At 39.0% G+C, this 27,092-nt stretch overlaps 1 protein-coding gene across 5 annotated transcripts; it reads left to right on the top strand.

Annotated features, from left to right (window-relative positions):
- Positions 1-350: 350 nt before the first annotated feature.
- LOC108063627 (uncharacterized) lies at positions 351-25,965 on the top strand. Of its 5 annotated transcripts, none has more exons than XM_017150779.2 (4): positions 351-443; positions 1,754-2,153; positions 9,934-10,968; positions 25,781-25,965. In XM_017150779.2, the coding sequence occupies exons 2-3, from the start codon at positions 1,846-1,848 to the stop codon at positions 10,913-10,915; spliced, it is 1,290 nt and encodes a 429-aa protein (XP_017006268.1). In that variant the 5' UTR covers positions 351-443; positions 1,754-1,845; the 3' UTR covers positions 10,916-10,968; positions 25,781-25,965. The 5 variants fall into 5 exon arrangements, with proteins under 5 accessions (XP_017006268.1, XP_017006298.1, XP_017006276.1 ...); XM_017150809.3 differs by having other exon boundaries at positions 368-443; positions 1,759-2,153; XM_017150787.3 differs by lacking the exon at positions 351-443 and adding an exon at positions 510-918.
- Positions 25,966-27,092: the final 1,127 nt, after the last annotated feature.

Genomic DNA, 27,092 nt, shown 5'->3' on the forward strand with positions numbered 1-27,092 from the left:
CCGAATATCGAATGGAAATCAAATTAGCTTTTAATGGTTGGTGCTCTTTTTCGCACCTCCATGATCCTATCCTATTCCTACAAAAATGTATGTAAAATAAAGTGAGGTGGCTTGAAAAGATACATACTTTCCGCACTTGAAAATTCTGATGTTTCATAGTGTAATTAAGCATCGGATTGGCAGCAAGTCCTCGTCTATTCTCCGATTGTTTACATCAGCGGAGGCGGCACAACAACAACATCCCCCGCTGCTCTCTTTTGGGGCTGTGGAAAAGCGACAGATGCTCTCTTCGCTCTCTGACTGGCCGGCGCTCTCGTGCTGCTGCGCCGCCAATTTGATTTGCAAGAAAATTAAGTTCGTTCGCTTTGCAGTTGTGAAAATCTACGAGGAGAGCAGCGGCGCACTCTCCGCAAGGAAGCTGCCAACGAATGGCCAAGTGAGAGGTAACAAGTGAAAAGTGGCAAGTGGAAGTACCAAAATGTGACAGTGCTAGTGCTAATCGCAAGTTAGCTAGCCGTCGAACAGCAGTTATTCTCCTGAATTTGCTTTTCGGTTTGATTGTTTGTTTGTTGTTGCCTCTCTTCGTCCGCCCGCTTAAGTAGTGTGTATACACGCATTCACACACTGAAAACTGGGCCGGGAGAGTGTGTGAGTGTGGTTAATTTTGCCGTGTTGCCGAACATCTGTATCTGTATCTGTGGCAGCCAATAGTTGTGGCAAGGCCCTCGAGCTACTCGCAACACGAAACACAACAACAGCAGCATCCCCAATAAGTGGCAGCAACTGCGACGCAACGGCAGCCGCGTTTGTTGTTAATTGAAATAAATTGAAATAAATTCCCCGACTTTGCTGCTCATATTGTTAATAAAGAGCAGCCGGAGCGACGCAACAGTGAAATCAGCGGCAGTAAACAAAACAGTGAGCAAATGTGGTTTTAGTTCCATGCCAGGCGTCAGATGCCTTTGTGTGAAAGCGAGCGAAAAACTATGAAAATCTAAGGCATTCCGTGCGAAAAAAGTGAAGATTTCAATGTTGGTATCATAGGCACTGCGTGGCAGTAACCAAAGAGCACAGGCGTTTATTTATAGCCGCCACTGTGTTCCCATTAGTGAGTGTCTGCATTGCAAGCACAATTGAGATATGTGAGCAATTAGCGAAAGTCGAAACGGAGGGGAGCCAGAATTCGTGGTCCTACCAATTCCCGCAGGAAAAGGACAAACTTCCTCTCTCAGTTCGCACGTACATTCAAAATATGTAGCTGTCAAATTCCTCGATCACCCCATGAAATATGTAAATACATATGTATGTACTTTATCGTAGAGTCAGATTCTCAGAACACAATTGTTTACGCTATTCGATAATTGTTTAGCTAACAGCCACTTATGCGAACTTCCACTTGTATACAAGCGAAATACATAAATTAATTGGCGGGGAGTGGCCGGCAACAAATTTTCCCTGCCAACAGCCAAGCCACATCTAATTTCATATTTAATTTGTCCTCTCTATTGTCTCAATCTCAATGGACTCCTTCTCCCAAAAATTTTATTTAATTGTGCATATGAGATTTCAAAAACAAATACCGCCCCTACCTGCTGGGGTCATTGCACCCAAGGTGAGTGGGTGCGTGAGCAAACACCTCGCCCCCTAAACAGCCGCCCAAGAAAGTGCCGCAAAGTATGCAACGGTCGGTGCGACCATCAGCATTAGCCAATATTAACGATTTTCTCACTTCATTTCCCGGCTTACTTCGCAGCGCAGCATCCAGCCAAACAGGACATGCGCAGTGGCCTCTTTGGTAGCTGCAGTTTGGACAACAGCGTCTGAAAGAGCAAAAAGCGAACGACCATGGCCTTCTCCCGTCACAACATCGAGAAGCGCCGACTCATCGAGCTAGTGCGCCTGAACCCCATTCTCTGGGATTGCCGCCTTCCCCACTACAAGCGCTCTGACAAGCGCAAAGCCATCAAGTGGAACGAGTTGGGGCGGCTCTTCAACGTCAACGGGGAGCGTGTGCAGCGCACCTTTACTTCGCTTCGAGAGATCTTCCGTCGCGAGCTGAACCACGAGAAAATGCTGGGCAGCACGCGCTTCAAGTCCAAGTGGGAATACTACGACGCCATGGCCTTCCTCAAGGAGGTCATTCGGGAACGCAAGTAAGGAAACTCTGATTTGTCGACCGTCTTTAAGCCTTTACTTTACATTATGTTTCGATAAAAATTTCTAGAGAAAGAATTTAATTTTGAATTGCACTTTGCCTTGAGTTCTGGCTAAAAAATTCGACATTGTTTTAATAATTTTATCCAACGCACAGTGCGGTAACAGAGGCCGATTTTGCGAATTAATGTTAAAATCAAATCTCAAAAATCTCAAAATGTAGTTGTGGCAGTTTAAGTAAATAAAACAAGAGAGAACGCTATAGTCGGGTGCCCCGACTATCAAATACCCGTTACTCAGCTAAAGGAAGTGCGAAGGAGATGGAGATAAAAACTTTGATCCGCCGTAACTTTTTAACGAATGGTCCGATAAAACTTCATTTTTACTTTTCCGAAATATTGAAATTTTTAAAATCGTATATAAGCGATTGTGGGCGTTAGAGGGGGCGTGGCACTCTTTTGAAACAAACTTGCGCTGCGTAGGAACTCCTAGAATCTGCATGCAAAATGTCAATCTTCTAGCTTTTATAGTTTCCGAGATCTCAGCGTTCATACAGACAGACAGACGGACAGACGGACAGACGGACATGACTAGATCGACTCGGCTAGTGATCCCGATCAAGAATATATATAGTTTATAGGGTCGGAAACGCTTCCTTCTACCTGTTACATACTTTTGCACGAATCTAGTATACCCTTTTTCTACGAGTAACGGGTATAATTTCCTTTCATAATCTGAAACTGAAATCGCATTATTTATCAGACCGAAGTTATCCTTTCTCAAAGTTTTACTTTGATTTACATTTTATTAAGACTAGTCAAATTTCACATTTTCTTAATTTTTGAAAAAATATTAAAGTTATTGTATCAAAAAAGTGGAAGTGCCATTTCTTTCTTTGAAATTTTTACTAATTTTCTATTGAAATACATAAATTTAGAATTCTTACATAATATTTTTTATAACAAGAAAGGAAGCTAGCTTCGGCCAGCCGAAGCTTATATACCCTTGCAGATCATTCCTATTAATTAACAAATCGCAAAAATGTTCAATTTTCTTATATTTCTCATTAATTTTCCGATCGTTCCTATGGCAGCTATATGATATAGTCGTCCGATTTTGATCAAATTAAAATTGAAATTCGGAAATATTTAAAAAGAGTCATATCCTAGAGTAGAAGATAATACAATAAAAACCAAAGAAGCTAGAATTTATTTCCTATTACTTTTCCATTAATTTACCGATCGTTCCTATGGCAGCTATATGATATAGTAGTCCGATTTTTTAAATATTTAATTCGAAATTCAGAAATATTTAAAAAATAACATCAAAAGTAGAAGGTAATATTTCAAAAAACACCGAAGCTAGAATTTTTTTAACGTTTTCTTTTCCGATCCTTCCTATGGGAGCTATAAGATATAGTTGTCCGATCCGGTTGGTTCCGACATATATACTACCTGCAATAGAAAGAAGACTTTTGGGAAAGTTTCATCCCGATAGCTCAAAAACTGAGAGACTAGTTTGCGTAGAAACAGACAGACGGACAGACGGACAGACGGACAGACGGACATGGCTAGATCGACTCGTCTAGTGATGCTGATCAAGAATATATATACTTTATGGGGTCGGAAACGTCTCCTTCACTGCGTTGCAAACTTCTGACTGAAATCATAATACCCTCTGCAAGGGTATAAAAATATGACGATTGCACCATCAACATAGAAAAGTTCTGATATCGCATTTTAATTTAAAATACTAAAAAGATATATTTTAAGTCAATCAGATTTTTTATAAGTGTTTAAAACTTATCTGGAAGAATTTTTTTTCATGGTAAGGTTTTCTAAAACTCATTACCAATTTTTATTAACAGTGCGCCAAAAAAGTTTTTTTAAAAAACCAAAAAAATAAGGACAGAATTTTGTAAAAATGTGGACCATTTTGTGTTATCTCTCTTACATTTTGATTTGAAAACCAAAAGACCCTTAATGACAATTATATTCTAAAACAAGAGAGAACGTTTTACTTGAGTATCTCGACCGTTACACAGCCAATAGAAGTGTTTTATCTGTATTATCTGTTCTTTTATTAATTTATTAATTTATTTCATTATTTTCTAACTTGTTAATGAATGGTCCGATTTGAAACAATTTCTTGCTGAAGGGGGATTACACTTCAGGCATTTCATCCCGAAAAGATTAGTTTGCTACGCAAATGTGCTTATATTCAAGGCCAAACTAATTAGACCGTTTAGAATTATGTTATTAAAAATTGTGACAGGTTTGGGCACTGTTTGTGAATCGTCACTGGGAAGAAAATAAGAAAATTATTTTAAAAATTTCAAAACAATTTACAAAAACTTGATGAGTGTCCTAAAAATTAAGGACATAAGGTGTCTTTAAATCAAAAATGCATTGTAGAAGAAAGTATTTGTATTTAATTTTTAAACGCTGTTCACAAATGAAGCTTTTTAAACTTTTCTGTTACTTTAAAATTTTTTTGTGGTTAAGTTAGATTGCATTTTCAAAAACGGCAGAATAAAAGAAACATGTAAGTATTTAATTCCGAAAAGATTACCAAAATTGGTTGACCACTCTTGAAGGTACCCTGCAGTTCCCGAATCCATACCGAGCGATAAATTGCTCTGAGTCGGCAGAGTCTCGGCAGAATCGACTCTCTCACCAACCCCCTCTCTACCAATCACCCTCTTTACGAAATTAAGGTGCTGAAATAGCAGTAAATCAGCGCCTAAAAAGCGCCAGTTTTTGGCAGTGATGAGCCCCTAGGACATGGCCATGTTAAAATCACCGCTATTTTTTATACAAATTCACTAGTAATTGAGCGCTTAGTGCTAGTAGGGCTAGTACTCAACCCAACAAAAAGTGGTTCAAAACAAAAACTTCATATGAAAAAAATTTTTTGACGTTGTTTTTCATATGAAGTTTTTTGTTTTGGACGACTTTTTGTTGGGTTGAGTACTAAGCCTTAGCAGTGATTCACTGCCAAAAAAGCGCTGAATGGAACTGCAGGGTATATCCCAAAAGAAGAAAAAAAGTTGTGATTTTCTTAAATCACTATGGACGCCAGTCCATGTAGTGACGATGCGCACCAGGAGAGTGTGCGAAGCCGACTACTATTATATCAAATAAAAACACCTCTTAACGAGGTAAAAAACTAGTGACGATCGCACCTTCAACATACAAAAGTTCTGATATCAACATTTGTGACGAAAAATTATTACACTCGTCATTAAATAGACTTTCTAATATTTTCTCATTCGGCCCGCCCTAGCAGACTATTCCAGCCTTTTTCCCTTCACAGGCATTTTCTATTGCAGCGTGCCGAATGAAGAAATATTAGAAAGAAAGAAAATCGTTAGAACCGTTTTTGAGAAAAATAAAAAAAAGCTAAAAAAAAGTTTTAAAAAATTGTCTTTTGTTCATATCTTTTTAATTATTACATTTACACAAATTGCATATAGAAGGCGTTTATAGCATTTAAAAATACCTTTCAAACAAGATGCAGCACAAGTCTGTAGCTTTAGTAGTATAGAAGTTACGGTTTTCCGAATTTTAGCTATTTATAGCTGTTTTCCCGCTAAACTAGCGAGTTTTTCCAAAAGTGGTAAAACAAAAGTTTTTTATATCGATGGGATGAACGTCATATTAAATTTTCAAAACTTAAGAAACATGTTTTGGACAAACTGACAAACAGTAAAACAGTGAAAATTTCGAAATTTGGAGCTGTTGGGGCCGGTGGGGATAAATGCCCCCTCGCAATGTTTTATTTGTGTTCCTATTGAAAATACCCGTCGAATGAGGAGTCATATGATAAAACCGACGCTCCGTTCAAAAGTTATAGCCAAAATAAGATTTTCTACCTCTTCCCAAAATGAAAATTTAATTCTGTTTGTCAGTTTGTCCAAAACATGTTTTTTAAGTTTTGAAAATTTGATATGATATAAAAAACTTTTGTTAAACAGCTATAAATATGCTACAGACTTGTGCTACATCTCGTTTGAAAGGTATTTTTAAATGCTATAAACGCCTTCTATATGCATTTTGTGTAAATGTAATAGTTAAAAAGATATGAACAAAAGACAATTTTTAAAACTTTTTTTTTTATTTTTTTTCAAAAACGATTTTCTGGAAAACTTTAAACTGTATAGCCCTTGAGATTCCTTAAATTTTGGTATATAACACATTACTGTAAAAAGGTTTAAAAGTTATTTTTATACAAAAATAGCCACTTTTGCAAGCTCGAACTACTAACGCTCCCTGAGTATTGAATTTTGTGTGAGGGTATCCGAACTGTGTTTTAGGGTCATGGAATCAGTAAATTTGCACTTAAGAGTTCCATATAGGAATCTTTTGGAAAAAGCCTCCATTTTAGCGGGAAAAAGCTAAAAATAGCTAGGGGAGAGTGGGGTAATTTCGTCAGCATTTTTTCAAAGCTATTTTTTGTCCATCTTGAGACACGTTATCATATTTCTATTTTTATTGTTGAATGCGGTTAGCACCAAGCTTTAAAATGTGACATTCCCCTATTTTTTTAATTACCCTGGTGATTTATAAAAAATTAAAAAGTAAAACCAGTATACTGGGGCAATCTCGCCACATAGGGGGGGTAAAATCGCCACACCACTGGGGCAATTTCGTTACCTGAAAAATGTAGGGAACTTTACGCCTGTAAGTATGCTACACTGATCAAGCGTACCATTTTTATTGACGTCCTATATTTGTTGCTGCTGCCGGTAGTCTGTTCGTTAGCCAGCTCGTCAAATAAAAAAATATGTATTTAAAATAGGTGCGAATTTACCCTAAGCATAGGGTGGCGGAATTTCCCCAGACAGTACTTTTTTATAAATAATTATTTTTCTTCCAAAATTAAGCGCGAAGTTAAAAATCACTAACGCAGAAATGCACTGTGTATTATATAAAAAATCGTGTATCTTATTCCTTTTGAATTGTGGCATACAGAAAAAATTTCGTCGAGAACTAAATGTAGCTTTTGAACTGTTAAAACACATTTAATATTATAGCTCAATTATCTTGGCCTTCTGTGCAAAAAAAATGCATTGGTTGTGTCATGCCGTCTTGAGGGACTAAAACAAAAAAAATTATATATTTTTAAGACTTATGGATTCCGAGATATTGCAGGTGACGAAATTGCCCCTGTGACGAAATTACCCCACTCTTCCCTACATTTCGTTAGTTTGTAAGTTCTACACTACTAAAGGTACAGACATGTGTTTTACCTCGTTTAAAAGGTATTTTGAAATACTTCAACGCCTTTTTAACTTAATTCGTTAAAATACAATAGTTTAAAAATTATGATTGACAATTTAAATGTAAATGTTTATATTAGCACCTATGAGAGCAAAAGTAAACAAACAAAAACTTCTGATATCAAATAAAAACACCTCTAAACGAGGTAAAAAACTAGTGACGATCGCACCTTCAACGTACCAAAGTTCTGATATCAAGTTTTGTGACGAAAAATGATTTTAGATGCGACTAAATAAGTACGCTACCTAAAATTTATTTATTCATTCGGCACGCTACAACAGAAAACTTTTGTGAAGATATTAAATATTTGGTAAAGCGGGCCGAACGAGTACATTTTAAATATCGTACTTATTTAGTCGCATCTAAAATCATTTTTCGTCACAAAAGTTGATATCAGAACTTTTGTACGTGGAAGGTGCGATCGTCACTAGTTTTTTACCTCGTTAAGAGGTGTTTTTATTTTATTTGACTATGGGCGTAGTGGCAAACTATGCATAGAAAAGACTCATTTATCGAAAAAAATGGTGGCAGGCTTGGACACCGACCCATGCCACATGTAGGATTGGGGAAATTAGTATAAGTGTATCACCCTTGCAGCGTAAGATTAAGAGCGACATCAACAGTTTAGACCCAGAATATAATTTTGAATTTGAATTGCTCTTTTATTATTATTTATTATCCAATACTATTAATAGAGTCTATTTAAAAAGAATATCGAGTCTTTATTCAAAAAGCATCGAGGGTAAAATAGCGGCGCTGTGATATAAGAGTTCAGCGAGTCGAGCAGTGAAGAGGTCGTCCAGTGCGTTCCGAAAAGATGTCAGTTTGTGTAAATAAGTTAAACCAAGAAACAATTCGTTCATTTAAGTTTTTGTAAAACATTCTGTTACTTTCCCAAATAAACTCAAATTTGTACAACCCCACACACATTTTGTCGGCCTGTGTAATTTATATGGTCGGAAATGCTTTCTACTACCTGTCACAAACTTTTCCCCGAATATCATATACCGGTTATAAATACTGGTCGTTATAAAACTCTTATTCTCCAATTTTTATTATAAAAGTTACGCTTCAATTTTTATTATAAAAATCAACAAATAAGAGTTATTTGTCAACTTATATAATAACAAGAAAGGAAGCTAGCTTCGGCCAGCCGAAGCTTATATACCCTTGCAGATAAAGTAATGATCACTCGGTGCAGTTCCAGGGATTCCAGATTCAGTTTCTATTTTAATTTTGTTTATACATAAGTAGTCAAGAATCAAAACGCCTACTTCCTACAAAGTTACAATGAATTTTCTTATATTTGTTTGAATATTCCTATGGAAGCCTTAAGATATAGTGGTCCGATCCGGCTCGCTCCGACATATGTACTACCTGCAATAGAAAGAAGACTTTCGGGAAAGTTTCATCGCGATAGCTTTAAAACTGAGAGACTAGTTTGCATAGAAACGGACAGACGGACAGACGGACATGGCTAGATAGACTCGGCTATTGGTCCTGATCAAGAATATATATACTTTATGTGGTCGGTAAGATAACTCTTCGATCATGATTTGTTTGTTTCAATAATATTAGGGGAGAGGTCTGTAGGTTGAGACACCTTTTGTTTTTAGTCTCCCATTTGGACATTCGCTTTTGAAACTTCACGCGTTAGGTACCGATCGAACGCTTAGTCTTTTAGCTGTAAAATAAATCAAAAAAAAAAATTTTTTTCCCTTGGGAAAACTAAAAAATAATTTTTTTTGAAAAGTGCCAAAAAATGACAATTTGAAAAAGAGGTCTGTAGGTTGAGACACTTTTTAAAGTCAATAATACTCACACAAAAAGTACTCCAAACTATAAGGAACTATTTATTTATGTTAATTTAATCAATTTTAGTTCGTCCTAAATTATTTCCCATCCACTTTTTAAGAACTTAGACCAAATAACAATTAAAATCAAAAGGCTCTTTGAACATTCACTTTTCCCCTAATATCAATGAAATGTACTAGGCAGAAAGCGACCTCTGTTGGCCTAAAGCCTTTTTGTATGAAAAACGGGTGTCTCAACTTACGCGCTTAAAGTGACTCAACTTACACAAAATGGGATGTTTCGGGAAAAAATTAATAACTTTTGTTCTGATTGTCACATTAAGCTGATTCTTTTTTTAATTAGTTAACAGTTAATATACTAATGTTTTAAATCTCTTACCAAGTTAATTTAAGGACGTTATTAATTTTAAATGGAATTTTGAAAAAAGTAGACAAAAACTTTTTTGGTGCAAAATGGTACACGACTCTCACAGCTTAAATCTGGCTAGAGCCTGGCATATAATGTTTTCCCCAAAAGTTTTTTCACTAAAAAGGACTACAAAAAAAATAAAAAAAATTTTTTTAGTGGAAAAGTTTTGAGAAAATTGAGTGTCTCAACTTACAGACTGTCTCAACCTAGAGACCTCTCCCCTAATATTAATTAGTTACGGTCCCTGATATTATTCTCACATTTGTCTTTTCAGATCCCGGGAGCGGATCAAACACGGCTCACTGGAACCCGTTCCTGCGACCACAGGTAGCAGCCACAACAACAACAACGTTAGCCGCAATAGTAGCAACAACAACAGTAGTAGTGCAGCCCTGGATGAATATCAGTACTTTGCCCCCAGCGATCCTAACAACCCGAACAATCAGCCCCAATCCCAGCCCCCGTTGAAGAGCAGCCTGTCAGCAGTGACTATTCCCAATCTAAGTCTCAGCCTCAGCCAGTTACCAGCTGCTCTGCAGCAGCAGGCCCAACACCTTCAAGCCCTTCAATTGCAGCCGGATGTAACGCTGACCTCGCTGCAGAAACAGCCTCTGTCCTCTTCACTTGGCCTCACTACGCCCACGCCCGTGGCCCGCACCTCTCCCGCCCAGGTGTTATCTAGTTCGCGCTCCTGCAGCTCCTCGCCTTCCATCTACATCAAGGACGAGCCGGGCTCTCCGGAAGTGGGGTGCCCAGATGAAAGGGTGCCCGGAAATGAACCAGATGCGACGCGGAAGAAGCTGGCCACCATTCGTCCGCAAACCAAGCAACAACTCAAGGCGCGGCTGCAGTTACCGACGCCCAAAAACTCATCGTCGTACGCCACTTCGCCGCCCCATTTAATCATAAATGCCAACAACGAGCTTATTGACGCTGACGCCGGGGACCTGGAAGAGGATCTAGACGACTTCGACGAGGATGACGACGTGACTGGGCACTGCTCGCCTGTCGTCGGCCAGTCGGACTTACTGGGCGCTGATGGGAGGCTGTCGGCTGAAAGCAGCTACGTCGGAGAGGGCGTAGGATGCGGCAGGGGCCTGGGTCGATCTCACTCCCAAGTGCGCCACATACCAACCTCCAGGGAAATGCTCTACATTAAATTTGGCGAATTCCTCGCCGCTAGACTAAATACTCTGCATGAGACTGTAGCCAATGAGCTGATGAACAAAATGCTGCTGCTGATCGCAGAGAAGTGAGCATAACAGGCACCGAAGGCGCCTGCAAAATTATTAAATCTGCAATGGATAAGGTAAGTGCCTTAAAATAGGTAAATCGAAAAAACTCTTCTTGCGAAACAAGGCAAATATAACCAGACAAAAAGAAGCATCTTGACTAAATTAATCTAATTAATCTAATCTTATTCTAAGGAAGATGAAGTTATGCTAGCAGTAATTCGACTGTTTGCATTCCATTTTTTGCTATAACCATTTAATAGAATGTGCTGTTCCTAAATTTTCTTACATTTTAATAATACAGAAAAAAAAGACCGACAAAATCTAAGACCGAATTTCTTACAATACTACCGTTTTGTTCTTTTATTTTTTTTAAGACCACACTCAAAATAAAATTAACCCTAAAGTCAAGGAAATCGCCCTACTTTTGACTTCAAGACAAGCTCGCCCTAAATTTTAGGGTAAAATGTTCCTATATTTTTGATTTTTGTCGAGGTTCGTTTTCTTAAATTTAGGGTAATTTTACTAAATTTAAGGGTAACATTTTCTTAAAAGTAGGAAATTTTCCTAAAAAATAGAAATTAAAAAAAAAAACAAAACAAGAAAGGAAGCTAGCCTCGGCCAGCCGAAGCTTAAATACCCTTGCAGATCATTCCTATTAATTAACAAATCGCAAATAATGTTCAATTAATTTCATTAACCTCATTAATTTTCCGATCGTTCCTATGGCAGCTATATGATATAGTCGTCCGATTTTAATCAAATTAAAAGTGAAATTCGGAAATATTTAAAAAGAGTCATATCCTAGAGTAGAAGATAATACAATAAAAACCAAAGAAGCTAGAATTTATTTCCTATTACTTTTCCATTAATTTTCCGATTGTTCCTATGGCAGCTATATGATATATTAGTCCGACTTTTTAAATATTTAATTCGAAATTCAGAAATATTTAAAAAATAACATCCCCAAAAGTAGAAGGTAATATTTCAAAAAACACCGAAGCTAGAATTTATTTAACGTTTTCTTTTCCGATCCTTCCTATGGGAGCTATAAGATATAGTTGTCCGATCCGGTCGGTTCCGACATATATACTCCCTGCAATAGAAAGAAGACTTTTGGGAAAGTTTTGGGGAATACATTCAATCATGATTTATTATACCCTTGCAGAGGGTATTATGATTTCAGTCAGAAGTTTGCAACGCAGTGAAGGAGACGTTTCCGACCCCATAAAGTATATATATTCTTGATCAGCATCACTAGACGAGTCGATCTAGCCATGTCCGTCTGTCCGTCCGTCTGTCCGTCTGTCCGTCCGTTTCTACGCAAACTAGTCTCTCAATTTTCAAGCTATCGGGATAAAACATTCCCAAAAGTCTTATTTCTATTGCAGGTAGTATATAAGTCGGAACGAGCCGGATCGGATAACTATATCATACAGCTCTCATAGGAACAATCGGGAAAAAAAATTAAAAAAAATTATATTTTGGGTGTTTTTGAACCTATAACATCCTACTTTTGGAAATGCCATTTTTTATCTAATTCTGAATTTCGAATAAAATTTTTTCAAAATCGGACGATTTTATCATATAGCTGCCATAGGAACGATCGGAAAATTAATGGGAATATAATAGGAAATAAATTATTGCTTCGTTGGTTTTTATTGTATTCTCTTCTACTCTAGGATATAACTCTTTTCAAATATTTTCGAATTTCGATTTTAATTTTATCAAAATCGAACTACTATATCATATAGCTGCCATTGAAACGAACGCAAAATTAATGAGAAATAATAGGAAAATTAACATTTTTGCGATTTGTAAATTAAGAGGAATTATCTGCAAGGGTATATAAGCTTCGGCTGGCCGAAGCTAGCTTCCTTTCTTGTTTTTTTATATACGTTTATATTATATACTCCTCCCTATGTACGTAATACGTATGCAGGCGTTGTGTGTCTTGTATATTGTGAATGTTAAAGGTTATGTATTTATTATTATGTATTTGCGCTTGGATTTCTTATGTAACCAAAGCCGAATGTGGTTGTAAATGTGGTCTACGGGACTGCGGGGGAATGGGGGAATGTATAAATTATGATTAGTTAATATTTTATCTTCATGAAAAAAACTTACATTTTTACTTGTCCGTCGTGAGAATCGAACCCGGGACTCCCGCGCGAGGAGCGAATGGCCGACATACTGGGCCATTGTAGCACTAAAACTTTCGGTGGCAAACCGAGCATTGTATGTAAAGGGTGAAGCGGACAACACATTTGAATACTAATTGCATAAGTTTGACCATTCGCGTTTTACTTATTTACATACGTATATACATATGTATATATTTATGCTAACGCAATTTATATTATGTGTAGTATATAAATATCATAGCTGAATATAAACCTAATTATTTTCAGTTTACCGCTTGCCATCAATAAAAAAAAAATAAAAAAAGTAAAAAAATAAATAAAAAGAAAATAAATTAAATAAAAAAAAATAAAATAACATAAAAAGAAAATAAAAAAAAAGATTAAAAAATTTTGCTCTGGGACTCGAACGTCGATTCGATTGCTAACCAAGTGCTTTAACCGTCTGCGCCACGAGTACAGCCGGCCTACAAGTTCTGGGATAGAACATTTTGGTGTGCCAGAGCATGTGAAAACAAATATTTCTATTTTTTAGAAAAAAATTTCTACTTTTTAGAAAATGTTTCTATTATTTAGGGTTGGTTTCATTTTAGGGTTAGGGCACTAATTTTTAGAAAAGGTGTTGCCAAAATATTTTATTATTTTCGTTTGCCTTTCTATTTTTTAGAAAATAATTTCTAATTTTAAGGGCATTTTTTCTAGATTTTAGGGTGATTTTAGTTCATGGTAACCATTTTCTACATTTAAGAACAACTTCCTAGATTTGAGAAAAACTTTCTTGACTTAAGAAAAATTTCCTTAGATTTAGAAATAACTTTCTTGTATTTAGAAAAAAAGAAATTTTTAGGGCGATTTTCTAAAATTTAGTGAAAAATTTTTTTTGAGTTCATATTCTTATATTGATACCAAAGGGTATTGGTTTAAGACCAGTAAATTTAGATTTAAGTTAAACTTATGCACGCGCGCGTAACATGGTGCGATGGCCCAGTTGGTAAGGCGTCTGCCTCTGATGCGAGAGGACCCCGGTTCTAAAACAGAATAAGTCTAAGTAAGTAAAAAGTTTTTCAAATGTATTTCAATTAACATTTCCTTTATAACTTTAAGAACAAAAATGTATCAAAAAAGTTAAGTTGTTAAATTACTAATTACAAAAAAAAAATATGTTGTGTTGTGAGCGGGAATTGAACCTCGTACCACCAAACCAAATCATCAACAAGAGAGAACGCTATAGTCGGGTTGGTGTCCCGACTATCTAATACCCGTCACTCAGCTAAAGGGAGTGCGAACGCTGTGCTCGGGTTGGTGTCTCGAATATCTAATATTCGAACCTTAGCTAAAGGGAGTGCGAGTGAGAAAGATATATAACGATTTTTTGATTGCGTATAACTTTTTAATGAATGGTCCGATATAAAAAATGTCTTCTACATTTCGATAGGTATAAATATACACAACAAAATTTCATTTATACTTCTCGGAAATCTTTAAAGATGTGGGCGCAGGACACATTTTAAAATCGTTAGTGGGCGATTGTGGGCGTTAGAGGGGGCGTGGCGCTCGGCTGAAATAAACTTGCGCTGCGTAGGAAGCCAAAGAATATGTGCGGGAAATCTCAACCTTCTAGCTTTTATAGTTTCTGGGATCTCAGCGTTCATACAGACGGACAGACGGACATGGCTAGATCGACTCGGCTAGTGCCCCTGATCAAGAATATATATACTTTATGGGGTCGGAAACGCTTCCTTCTAGCTGTTACATACTTTTGTACGAATACAATATACCCCTTTACTCTACGAGTAACGGGTATAATCAACTTGAAAATAGAACGGAATTTTAGCTAACACCATTTCGTTCTGATATTGAGAACATTCAACTCGAAATGAGAACATTTGTGCTTACCCGGTTTTTAAGAACGAATGTTCTTGATTTGAGTGCAATGTTCTTGGTTTTTTTTCTCTGTGTAGATTCATATTTATTTTCAGTACAAAAATAAATTTCATTGAATGCTCCTGTAAGCATTCTGCCATGGAAGGGAATAATAAGGGCATGGCCCAGGAGCCAAGTTGCTGTAAGTCCTGGTATTATTTTGTGTTTGGGGAAACGAGGCTCAATTCCCGCTCACAACACAATTTTTTTTTTTTTTGTAATTAGTAAACAACAACTTAAACTAAGAACATTTTTGTTCTTAAAGTTATTAATGAAATATTAATTGAAATACATTTGAAAAACTGTTTACTTACTTTGACATATATAAAAGAACAAAACGGTAGTAATGTAAGAAATGCGGCCCTAGATTTTTGGGTGTATTCGTGCAAAAGTATTTAACAGGGAGATAGAAGCGTTTCCGACCCTATGAAGTATATATATTCTTGATCAGGGTCACTAGCCGAGTCGATATAGCCATGTCCGTCTTTCCGTCTGTCTGCCTATCCGTATGAACGCTGAGATCTTGAAAACTTCAAAAGCTAGAAAGTTGGGATTACCCACTCATATTCTCGGGCTTTCTACGCAGCGCAAGTTTATTTCAGCCGAGCGCCACGCCCTCTCTAAAGAAATGAAGGAAAAGTACCGGAATTTAACATTTTAAACTTTACACAAGGGAGAACTCTATAGTCGAGTGCCTCGGTCATTATACAACCCGTTACTCAGGTAACCAACTTTAAAACAAAAATTATCGCGATAGGCAGGGGTACCATATTGAATAAGTGCGCTATACATACATACATACATTTGGGGGCCTTAGAGGCGGTATGGCAAATTTTCAGTCAAGCCTTAAAGCTGTGGGCGCCGCAGTTTCTTGCGGTTTGTGGGCGTGGCACGCTTTTTTTGGTCATTCGATAGGTATTGAAGAAACAAATACATTTCATTTAAAACTTTTAATATAGCTTGAAACCGGTGGGCGTTGCCATCGGAATGATAAACTGGCGCTATATGGGAAGCTAAGTCACCTTAGCTCACTATAGTTTCTGAGATCTCAGCGTTCACACGGACAGACAAACAGATTGACGGACATTTTCCTGAATTCCTTTAACTCTACGAGGAACGGATATAATAATCTTTACAAAATAACTGTGGTATCGCAAAGAGTTAGTGGCATTTTTGTGATCCAGGGGCCCAACACTAACGGTATTTGCTATCAATTGCCGTTGAGCGTTTTGACCAGGGATCGCAAGTAAGAATTACTTTTTTAAAAAAATTGACAAATAAGTCTTATTTTTCAATTTTTATTATAAAAGTTGACAAATAACTCTTATGCTTCAATTTTGTTGATTTTTATAATAAAAATTGAAGCATAAGAGTTATTTGTCAACTTTTATAATAAAATAAAGATTGAATTGAAATAACTTTGGCTATAACTTTTGAACGGAGCGTCGGATTTTATCATATGACCCCTCATTCGACGGGTATTTTCAATAGGAACACAACTAAAACATTGCGAGGGGGCATTTATCCCCACCGGCCCCAACAGCTCCAAATTTCGAAATTTTCACTGTCTTGGTATGCAATCCTTTAAGTTTTTGCAATACCTTTCGATTGGTGTATTACTCATTACGATCGGACTATTACAGCAGATTTTCAATTTTGCGGCTATATAATAGTAGTCGCCTTCGCACACTCTCCTGGTGCGCTTCGTCACTACATGGACTGCCGTCCATAGTGATAGGAATATGCTCATCAAGTGCAAAATGTATCATGCTCGTGCCAGAAATTCTTCAACTACTTGGATTGCTTCACAAATTTATAGCTTTGACCAATTTATTTGGCCACACTCACATATTTAAATTTCAAGTTGTAGTTACACTCAAAATAGCAGGACCATAAAAAAGTTTTAATTTCCGGACATTGAAGTAAGGCCCATACACTCGCACTGGACTGCAAAACAGAATGGAACGGAACGATGCAAGTTTTGAGATTTGGAGCATTTCACGCATAAATAAAATGCCTAGGACCATGCAACATGACAGGAGCCAAGTCTGTCCTCTGCCATTCCTATGCCCAGTTCCCCAGAGGCCCAGAAGCGAACGGTCTACGCACAATGAGCCAAAAATCAAAATTAGAACAAAAAGGGCCAAGCTATTTCACATACAGCTCCTAGCTTTGCTTTAGGATTTCGACTCTACCACGTTGGACCGTTGACGAGTTGCGGAGGAGAGAAACCACCCAAATATGCGACTGTCTAACACCCTGCAGAGCGCTTTTTAGGCCTCAAAGGCTAAACGGTATATGCGATTAGCCGCTTTGGAGGGTTTATCAACTAATGAGCATTGTGGTCCCGTAACATTGCCACTGAATAAATGACCAACCGGACAGGCTGACCAATACGTACATACTCGTACATGGGAGGTCATGAAATTCTCTATTCCGGAATGTTAAGAGAGGGTAGTTGGATAGGCACAGACTGCAGGACTAACTCCTCGTCCTCAACTGTATCTGCATCTGAATCTGTATCTAGTAGCTGCAACTGTGCGAATGGTTTCGCACTCGACACTTCAAAGCGTCGCAGTCATGGGGCTTGTGTATTTACGATTTTGTAGTATTTATGGTGCGACGCCTTTGGTGTGTGCCCTTTGGATGGCATTGCGGGGTCAGCCCCTCCCCCTTCTATCCGCACTCCCATAGTCGCGACTACCCTTTCCGCATTCAGAGCCCGATTTCCCACTCTTATCTACGACTTGGGCCAGTCTCTTTACGAGCAAAGGGGTTTTGGGTGGCACTTGCTCAGACGTTCGCTTACACAGTGGGTGGCTGGTCCGACCTTTTATGGATAGTTACAGCAAGTTTGTTGGCACTTACAACATTATAAATTTGCCATAAATTATCGTTTTATGGATGCAGCTGATGTCACGATGGGCTACAAAGATACTTTTGATCCGAAATGAGCATTAAACGGGCCACAGTAGCAGTAACGCCAGCAGCGAGATGCACAGCGAGTAGCCCCATCATTGATGTATTTTCGGTCTCGATAAATTTAAGAGAATTGGCATCTCTATCCACAATGTCCATTGTCCCCGAGCACCCTTTCCGGCGCTGTTATCTCGATTATACCGAATTCACAGTAGATAAACGTAACATTTCCTTGTCTGGATACCACGGAGCGACACTTAAATGGATCTTTGTCTATGCCGTGGCAGGCTGAGTGCCTGACTTTCAGAATGCCAGCCTGCCAGATTTCCCAAGAACTTTCCGCTCTGCATCTCTCTGCCTCGAACCTCCGCTCAAAAATCAAGCCGATGTTACAATGTCTAGGGCTGGTATACGGATTCCATGCCCAATCCTGCAGCCCATGGCTCAGAGCAGTGCGGTGTCCTAGTCAATGTGGCAAGTTTTAAATGGCGGCGCTAAAAAGTATTGCATACCCTGCGGCGCGCGCCCCCCTTACACATAAAGTGCATATGCAAGTTAATGTTTACAATAGTCGTAAAAGTTTAATGGATTTTGCCAGCCCCTGCGGTGGGGTTGGGTTGAAAACGAAGGCTTAGGATCGTAACTTTCGAAATCAGTTTTTTCCGAGGAGCGTGAATGTGAGTGTGTGTAAGCGGGGGGTTTCGGCTAAAAGCTACGCCTTTTCCCGCTACATCACGGCCAAAGTTTGCCGCTGTTTGTATAATCAAAATGCATTTATTTGATTAATATGCAGCCATCTTTCTCCCGCTCTTACATTTTTCCAAAATATTAGGAGTAACTTTTGTTGGTTTTGATTTGGGGATTTGCCATTGTTTTCCTATTGACTCTAGCACTTTTACCCTTCATTTTCAGCCCATTCGTGCCAGGGTGTGAATTTTCGAAACGCAGTGATTGCGTTGCACTAATATTTTCTGACTGGCAACGCACTATGGGGAATTTGACCACTTTTTTTGGCCAAAACCCATTTTTTTAAAGTCGTTAAACTAAAATTGTGTTTTCTAGAATACTTTAACAGAAGACCAATCTTCAATGTTACGTTTCAGGAATTTCAATAGAGGGCGCCTCTGCTAACTTACAGCTGTTAGATCAGCTGCTGTATGTGGCATTTTCACGCCTCAGAAATTTGACGCAATGCTGAGACTATTTAATTGCTAAAAATAAGAGTCTTAAAGCAATTTAAGTGGAGTTTTTTGAATTAATTCAAGAAAGGGTAGTGTGCACTAAGTATTTGTGTGATTAAACAATCTAAATTAATCGTGGTTTTCTTGTAATCGATTATTTTTGTGACCGGTCTAACATGAATATTTTTAAAGAAAACCCATTTTTAAATAGAGATACAAAGCGAGTCCAGCGGAGTCCATCCATCAAACCTTTGGGAATTAAAGAGTAAGGAATTCTCTTTAAAATGAATGTAGTCAGAAAATTCACTTTTTTCGATTCTTGGAGAAATTTAGTTTTTTAGATCATAACCTCAAATTTTGCAAATGCCCCTTTGTTTGCACTGTGGAAGAAAGATATCAATAGACATACATTTGAAATGTCTTTTAAAGTAAGGCAAAAACACTTATCGCTACCATTTGACAATAAAAACGGACTTAGGAGGTTGTAAAAAGAAAAATAAAGCTATAACTGTATCAAAAAATGAAAGAAATGGCATGTAAACTCTGAAAATTTTCGGTTCTATGAAACTAAAAGAAATATTCTTCCGATTTTAACACAATTTTTTGTGTGGTTTTAATACTGTATTAAAACGGTACTTATCAAGTTTTATGCATTTATCTCTAAAAATAGCAAAGTTGATCTGATCATTCCTATGGCAGCTATATGATATAGTTGTCTGATCCGAAAGATATTCATGCAGAATATGCGTTGTGATAAATAATAACGATTGCTAAAGTTTTACTTTGATATCTTTAAAATTGATGGAGTTATTAATATTGGCCAAAAAAAGTGGTCAAATTCCCCATAGTGCAACGGTTGAGCCCTGAAGTGAGCTGGTACATACCAGGTTTTTGCTTTGAGGTACACGTTTCCAATTAAGTGGTAAAACTAATTCATTAGCATTGGAGAGCACACTGCAATTGACAAATTATGGAAGCTGAAACCGTAATAAACCCAGCGTACTTTCATATACATTTATTATATACCTTGGTTGCTAAAACCCATCTAACTAATTTCTGCAGTGATTGAATGCATTCCATCCCGGTCGAATCCTCTCCATCATCTAATGAAATGCATATGCCAATCAACATAATTATATCTGTGAATCATGTGTAAGGCCCGCCCAAATTGAAAAGGCAACAAAAACAGGCCAGCCAACGGAGCCACAGAGCCGAAGAGCCAATAACAATAACATTAGCATTTGCCACCGAAACTGCAGTTGCCAGTCGCAATCACCCCAAGCATATGTACAAGTACCGAAGCAAATCCGACATCTGGCAACAGAAGCTCCGGCGGCCAGGAAGTGTTTCATGATGATCGAACGCCTGATACCCAATATTTAGCCGCATGCCCATGCATATATTCAGTTTCCACTCATTGTCCTTCTTGGCCCATCACGGAACATACATAATTTATTGGACGGCAACTTCCTCCGTCTGTCAGACGCACTGGCCCACTCCGGAATACCCGTTGGCCCTGGGAAATTGGAAAATGCAACTGCTCTGTGTACAACAATGCCGTCACACAGGGAACTTGGCCAGAAGGATGCTGGGCCGACGTCAATGCCTGCGCCAGAGCACATGTCGATGGCTATAACTATGAGCAGTATCAATATTGACAGCCATTAATATGGCATTTTATGCAATAAGCAGGGACATTGATAGAAGGCTGGAAGTGGGAGGCTTGTAGACAGTCTGGGACTTGCCTCGGTCTCCTGGCAGTGCTGTATTTTTAATGAGCACCAGTGCAGGAGGCGCCTCGCTCTGACTTCCGTTGTTGCCTGGTGCCTGTTGGCTGATGACTGCGAACTGCTTTCGTCTGCGATTGGAAATTTGCCAGCTAGCAGGAGAGAGCGGTTAATTTGAGAGGTAGCGGAAGACTAGGCGGAAACGTCAAGTCACACACGACCCGTCTTGGATGCTTCGAATCTCCTTGGTATTAATGGCCGCAGGACATGTCAAAAGAACAGGAACTGATGCCGCGCTGCGTCTTTAGCTCGACGTGCGCTGACTGCAATCATAAAACTCTGCAGTGGCCGTAGGTATGGCACATTCCCCATTAAGTTATAGTCCGGCCAGTGCCTCGCCCACTCCACAACTGTCGCCTCCACCCTTACCGCATTAAATTCTCCTCGACTATCTTGCATATCAATCAGGCATAAAATCGTCGCCAGCTGGCGCCAGATTGCACAAAGGACCAAGCCAAAATAATCGTCGGGATTTCATCTTAGGTTTACCTTTCGCATTTACCCATCCAGCGGCAACGCGATACTTTAAATTAATAATTTTGATTGCCTCTTGGATTTGCAACGAAGTTTCTTCGCGTCTGTTGTTTAAGTTTTTCTCAAAATATTATCATCCTTAGAGCTGAAATTTGCCTTTTGGCGGCACTTTGATAATCATGAAGAACGGAGCAGAGGTTTTACTTTGTGACGTGGGCTGCAAAGTTTCGAGTGAAAAAATTGCTCATAAGCTAATGAAAACGTCAAAAGCTGGTAATTAAGTTGAAAATGCAGCGAGTCTACGTTGAATTAAAAAAGTTCCACGAATCATTTTTTTACCCTTGCAGAGAGTATTATGATTTCAGTCAGAAATTGCAACGCAGTGAAGGAGACGTTTCCGACCCCATAAAGTATATATATTCTTGATCAGGATCAATAGGGGAGTCGATATAGCCATGTCCGCCTGCCCATCTGTTTCGATACCATTTGCGGGCTCAATTTAAAAGCTATAAAAAGGGTGAAATCTGTTATAATTTGATGTTTTTCCGGATATTTTGGGCAGTGTAAAAGATATTGACATGAATCTTTCCAAATCGTATTTTTTTAAGCACATCTTAATCAGGGAAAAGCGCGTTCCGATCGGACCTCTATATCCTATAGTTCCCATAAAAACAATAGGGTGTGAAATTGAAAAAATTTTATTTTTTGAACTATGAAATATTTTGTTGTTTATTCATTCATGTTGCTATTGTAGTCAAATTTTAATTCGTGAAATAACCAAAGGGTATTAAAGCTTCGGCTTGCCGAATTTAGCTTCCGTCCTCGTTATAAAGATAAAAGACTGAGCTTTCCAATGGTTCGTAACATTTCAAGCCTCATAAACTAATGACCGAATGGAAGGGTCAAAGCCAAAAGTGTTTTAATCTACCGGCCTCCAGCTCACATTTCTTATATTTATTTGGTTTCCATTTTCCTAAATTTTTTCTTAAATTTATTAAAAATTTAAGTACATATCAATATGTCCAAGCAATAATATTTCCTACTGCTGTCCTTTGATATACTCTCTTACTCTTACTCTTACCCCTATATAATACACCCTTTATTGACTTGGATGATTGGTTTTTAAAGTTCGCAAGAAATTACCACTAAATAGTGAATCATCAGTACGAAAAATGGGAGGGAGTTGACTAGAATAAACTAATTATATTATACACCAGAACATTTGTCTACCCAATCAATCTAAATGTTCAACGATAATAAATACTTAAGTTGTTTGGTTGATAAACTCTTCAGCTCAAAGTATTCACAATATGGCCCACAAATCACCACAAAACATGTTGACAGCACACTGCAGCAGACTGTGCCTACAGGTATGCATGAACTCCTGAGAAACTCAAGAACTGGAAGCGAAAGGAGAATGATGTGAGGAGGAGCAACTAGCTCGCTGCTTATGCATTTCCCTAATGAAATGCAAAGAAAACCAAACAAGCGGCTTAACAATAATTCTGCCCTGTCCCGAGAGCTCGAGCTATCCTGCCTGTGATAGGCAATGCAAATTTCAGGAGAGCCCTTGTTGAATATACTTGTTGTTTCCGTTGTGGCTGAGTGGTAATTAAATATTTGTTCTCTCCTGTAGCTATTTGCTTTGATTAATAGCTAACAAAAAAGAAAAGGGCGGAAAAGCTGAGATGCCGTTTTGTGGTTGTGGGGGGCTGACTGTTTTTAATATTTAGCAATTTCCCAATTGTTCTCGGTTTTATTTGTTTTGGGCCGGGGATTTCGATAGGTTTCGGACTCTAAATCAGTTACTTCGTCAACACCCAATTTAATTTCGATAATGTATTTCGGAATTGGAAACTGATTTAGTGAATTAGGGTCCGATTAGGAGAGCTTACGGCTAAGAATATCGTTTCTTAGACTGTGCTCAGGAGTATTCCCTGCAGCTGGACACGTTCCGTGGCCGTAAGTCACTGTACCGCTAGGGCCGCAAAGCGGTGGTATCCTTATTTCGCCACTGTGGAGCTGTTCACCGCATATTCACTTTGCATATTGACACGTCTCCTAGTGAGCATGAGTAATTTATTATTTTCCATGCCGTGCTTCAAGGCGTCAGACTGGCAAACCGAGCCAGAAGGCGCTGTGCTGGGAGCCCGGCATGCAAAAAGGTCAGCGAGACACATTACCACGTCATTATGAGACCGCAGGGACCAACTTGACCTCCGATGAGCCCCGCAACTGCAGAGCCGGGCAAAGAGACTGAGGCCAGACAACTCCTCTTTAAAATCCGAATGCGTAAAACCAAAGACCGAACAAAATGGCACCACAACAGCGGAAATACGAAATTCGGATGTCAGTTGAAGATTTTCAGCTGCACCGAAGCATCATTAAGTCAATTTGTGAGAGCCAAAGTGCAACTTAATGTCCAGCTGGGGAGAACGGTAGTCTCAACCGAAGGCCTTGCATAGGTCCCCAACTTGGACACACCAATTATCCAAAAACACCAACACACAAACGAAAGCCCGCAATAAGAATTCGGGTCTGAGGATGTGGCCGCTGCTGTTGCTGACCGAAAAGGAGATTGCGCTTTTGCGGTTGTGTTAAGTTGATTTCCGGCACGTCTGTCCCAGTCCCTGGTCGCATAGCCTCCGCCTCCCATGTCCACATAACTCTGCGTCCAAGATGTCCTACGCCAATTATGCGTGCAGCTCCACTGCAGCCCCTTTGTCTCTGCTGACGTTATATTCATAAACAGGCACTGCCCCTGCTGTCAATGCCGTAGTCATCCTACTCATCATCCTCATCACCCCCATTGTCATGACGATGATCATCTTTTCAGCCTCCTGGCCGTAGGGGCTGGACACGCCCCCTGCGTGACTGGCCCAAGACCACCCAAACCCCCTTCTCCTGAGGTGTGATGTAAATTATACGCTTTTGCGTTTAGCCTCCAACCTCGAAGTCTGGTCCACCCTCTATGGATCTCCCCCTCCTCTTTGGCAGTTTGATGTTTTGCGGTTGTGTTGACGTTGTCCTAGGTTCAGAAATGAGCATCCCAGACAAGTGGCCTCCCCGGTGCTTGGCTTTAATATTTAAAGTGCGCTTTTAGCCAGGAGTTTGTCCATTATGCCTCTGACATGTTATTGTACTACGCTCTGCGGTTCCCAGCCAATTAATGAGATTTTCGCCATGAGAGCATCGAACGAAGGGCGTTGTTTGGTAAGACAAGTGGCTTCTCCTGGTGGACAAAGGTGAAAGGCCCTCTAAAGAATGGTTTATCCAACGGTTAAGTGATTGGAAGAGCAGAAGTTTTCCTCTTGGCGCTGTAATGGGAAAGCATGGCTACGTTCGCCCGTTCTCCCTGATTAGCTTGTGTTAAGCAACTGAATGAACCGCATTTGAGATATGATATTGTGAATCCTTCTAAAGGTAAGATTTTGGAGGCTGTTTTCACAATTTAAGATTTTGAATCGCATAGCTGCGAACAACGTGAGTTGAACCCCAACTAATTGCTTAGCTAAAAAATCTTTCCCCTCGTTTTTCTTACAAGCCTTGGCTTTAATTTTCATTAGCCGCATGTCCTGTATTATCATAGAGCTGACAACCCGTTCTTCCCCCTACTGGGAAAGCCACTGTGTCATTTGTTATGTTATTGGTTTCGACATTTTGCAAATTGCTTATTTAGCAGTGCGTAAAATCCACATAGTCCTCCACCAGCTCATCTTGCGTCCGACCTGCGGGTCTCTTTTTGCGGAGACCACACACACGTCAAGGAGCAGGATGCTCTGTTATTCCGTGCTCCTTCGCTTCCGCCTCCCTACTCCGCCTGTCCAGAAGATTTTTTCCCATCCTACATTGTTGTAGACTCAAAGCTAACAACGTGTCAAGCGGTTAGGTCTGAACTCCTCACTACTCCATTAGACTTCCAACCGCATTCTTTCCTGCCCTTGCTGGGTGGGAAGTGCGGGGTGAAATGGGACCTGATGCCAAAACAGGTGCGGTTCAATATCCCCCATCCCGCTATTGGGACAAGTGTTTGAAAACTGTCAATTCAGTGCAATTTTGTCCTTTGCACGAACCTCGGAATCTTCCTTCTTCTCGGGCTCATCCTTTTTTAACCGTCGTATGTCCCCAGAATAATGTTTGCTTTTCATTCTGTGTCATTTGCTTCCAGCCCTTGTTTTTATGCGGCGCCTAATTGCCTGCTACACTTTGCAGCACTTTTGGACAGAGGGAATGGAGCTATTCGTGTGTGGCCATAAACTTTTTACGGCTAATATTTTCTGAGGCTTTTTAATTAGGCGAAATGGTCGTAAAAATTGATTTATTGCCTATGATGGGAATTAGTAATTGGGGGCTTTCCAAAAAGAGTAGGGCTATAAAACGGAATAACTTTTGACCCGTTTTCAACCGATTATGAATTGTTCTTACAATGCAAATCTAATTAATTCTGTTCCTTTCTCTTTGCAGCATACATCCCAATGGCTTCATCCTGTCAAGTAATGAAATAATTTGCATGAATCAAGTCTGTATTATGTGCCATATAAGACAACCCTAAAGCGTATGATAGTTTATCATTAAAATGTATGAAATAGTTTTTAAATCAAAACAGTTCAAAATAACGACAAATAAAATTAAACATTTCTGAACTTTAAGTGTAATATTGTATTAACAAAGATAATCTTTCAGTAGGCCGGCAGTCTGTCTGCTCGCACTGTTTTTAGTGACTGTAAGGTCGGAAAAGTTCCACTGGCCTGGCCACTAAACGGTTCAACTTTATGCAAATTGAGGAGCTCCCTAGAGTCTTCAACCAAAAAGCGATTAAACGTCATTAGCATTATAGTAGCATTCCACTTTCACGACTTTGACTGCCTTCCCTTCGAAAACACCTTTCCGTTCGTCCTGATCCTTGTTCCTGCGTTACCCCCAACCCTTGTCTGTCTGCCAAAGTGTCTGGATGGATGGGAGCCATTCATCTTCATGGTAAAAACAACAGCAGCGTCGGGAAATGATTACAGTTCCGTTTTAATTGTAATTAAAGCGATTATTACGGCGGTGTACTGTCGCTTTTTTGCGTTCCTTTATTCCGGCTTCCGATTTTACTTCTGCCTTCTTAAACTCGGCGCTTAATCTTTGCTTCTTGGGACCAGCAGCTTATTTTCAATATAAAAATCCCGCCAACTTTTTCTATTTTTCAGTACGACCTTTGCCATTGGGCCTAAGGGCTTTTGGAGTTACTAAGGTGAGTTTCGTGTTGCATATATAATACCCTTGCAGAGGGTATTATGATTTCAGTCAGAAGTTTGCAACGCAGTGAAGGAGACGTTTCCGACCCCATAAAGTAAATATGTTCTTGATTATCATCACTATACGAGTCGATATAGCCATGTCCGTTCGTCTGTCTGTCCGTTTCTAGGCAGACTAGTCTCTCATTTTTTTAGCTATCGGGATGAGACTATCCCAAAAGTCTTCTTTCTATTGCAAGTAGTACACACAAAAAAATTTGCTTGGTAAAATTGACCAACAAAGATAGTTACGTAACTATTAAAATAGTTACGTGTATTTTGTTTTTGCTTTGGGTTTGTGTCATCGCTAATTGTGTGTATTTTGTTGTTGTGAAATGACAATTTACTTAGTAGAATTGACAATTTTGCTGGTTGGGGCCTGTTTGACAATTATTACAGTTGATTTTACCAAGTTTTTTTTTTGTGTGTATATATATCAGAAACGGCCGAATCGGACACCTATATCTTATAGCTTCCATATCGGAAAACAAACGTTA

This window comes from Drosophila takahashii, chromosome 3L (genome assembly GCF_030179915.1).
Source record: "Drosophila takahashii strain IR98-3 E-12201 chromosome 3L, DtakHiC1v2, whole genome shotgun sequence".
Taxonomy (NCBI): domain Eukaryota; kingdom Metazoa; phylum Arthropoda; class Insecta; order Diptera; family Drosophilidae; genus Drosophila; species Drosophila takahashii.

Bases quoted from the DNA above. Each gene is read 5' to 3' on its own strand.
- LOC108063627 (XM_017150779.2), top strand. From the start codon at position 1,846: ATGGCCTTCTCCCGTCACAACATCGAGAAGCGCCGACTCATCGAGCTA. The intron at 2,154-9,933 runs GTAAGGAAACTC...TTGTCTTTTCAG, and splicing joins GAGGTCATTCGGGAACGCAA to ATCCCGGGAGCGGATCAAAC.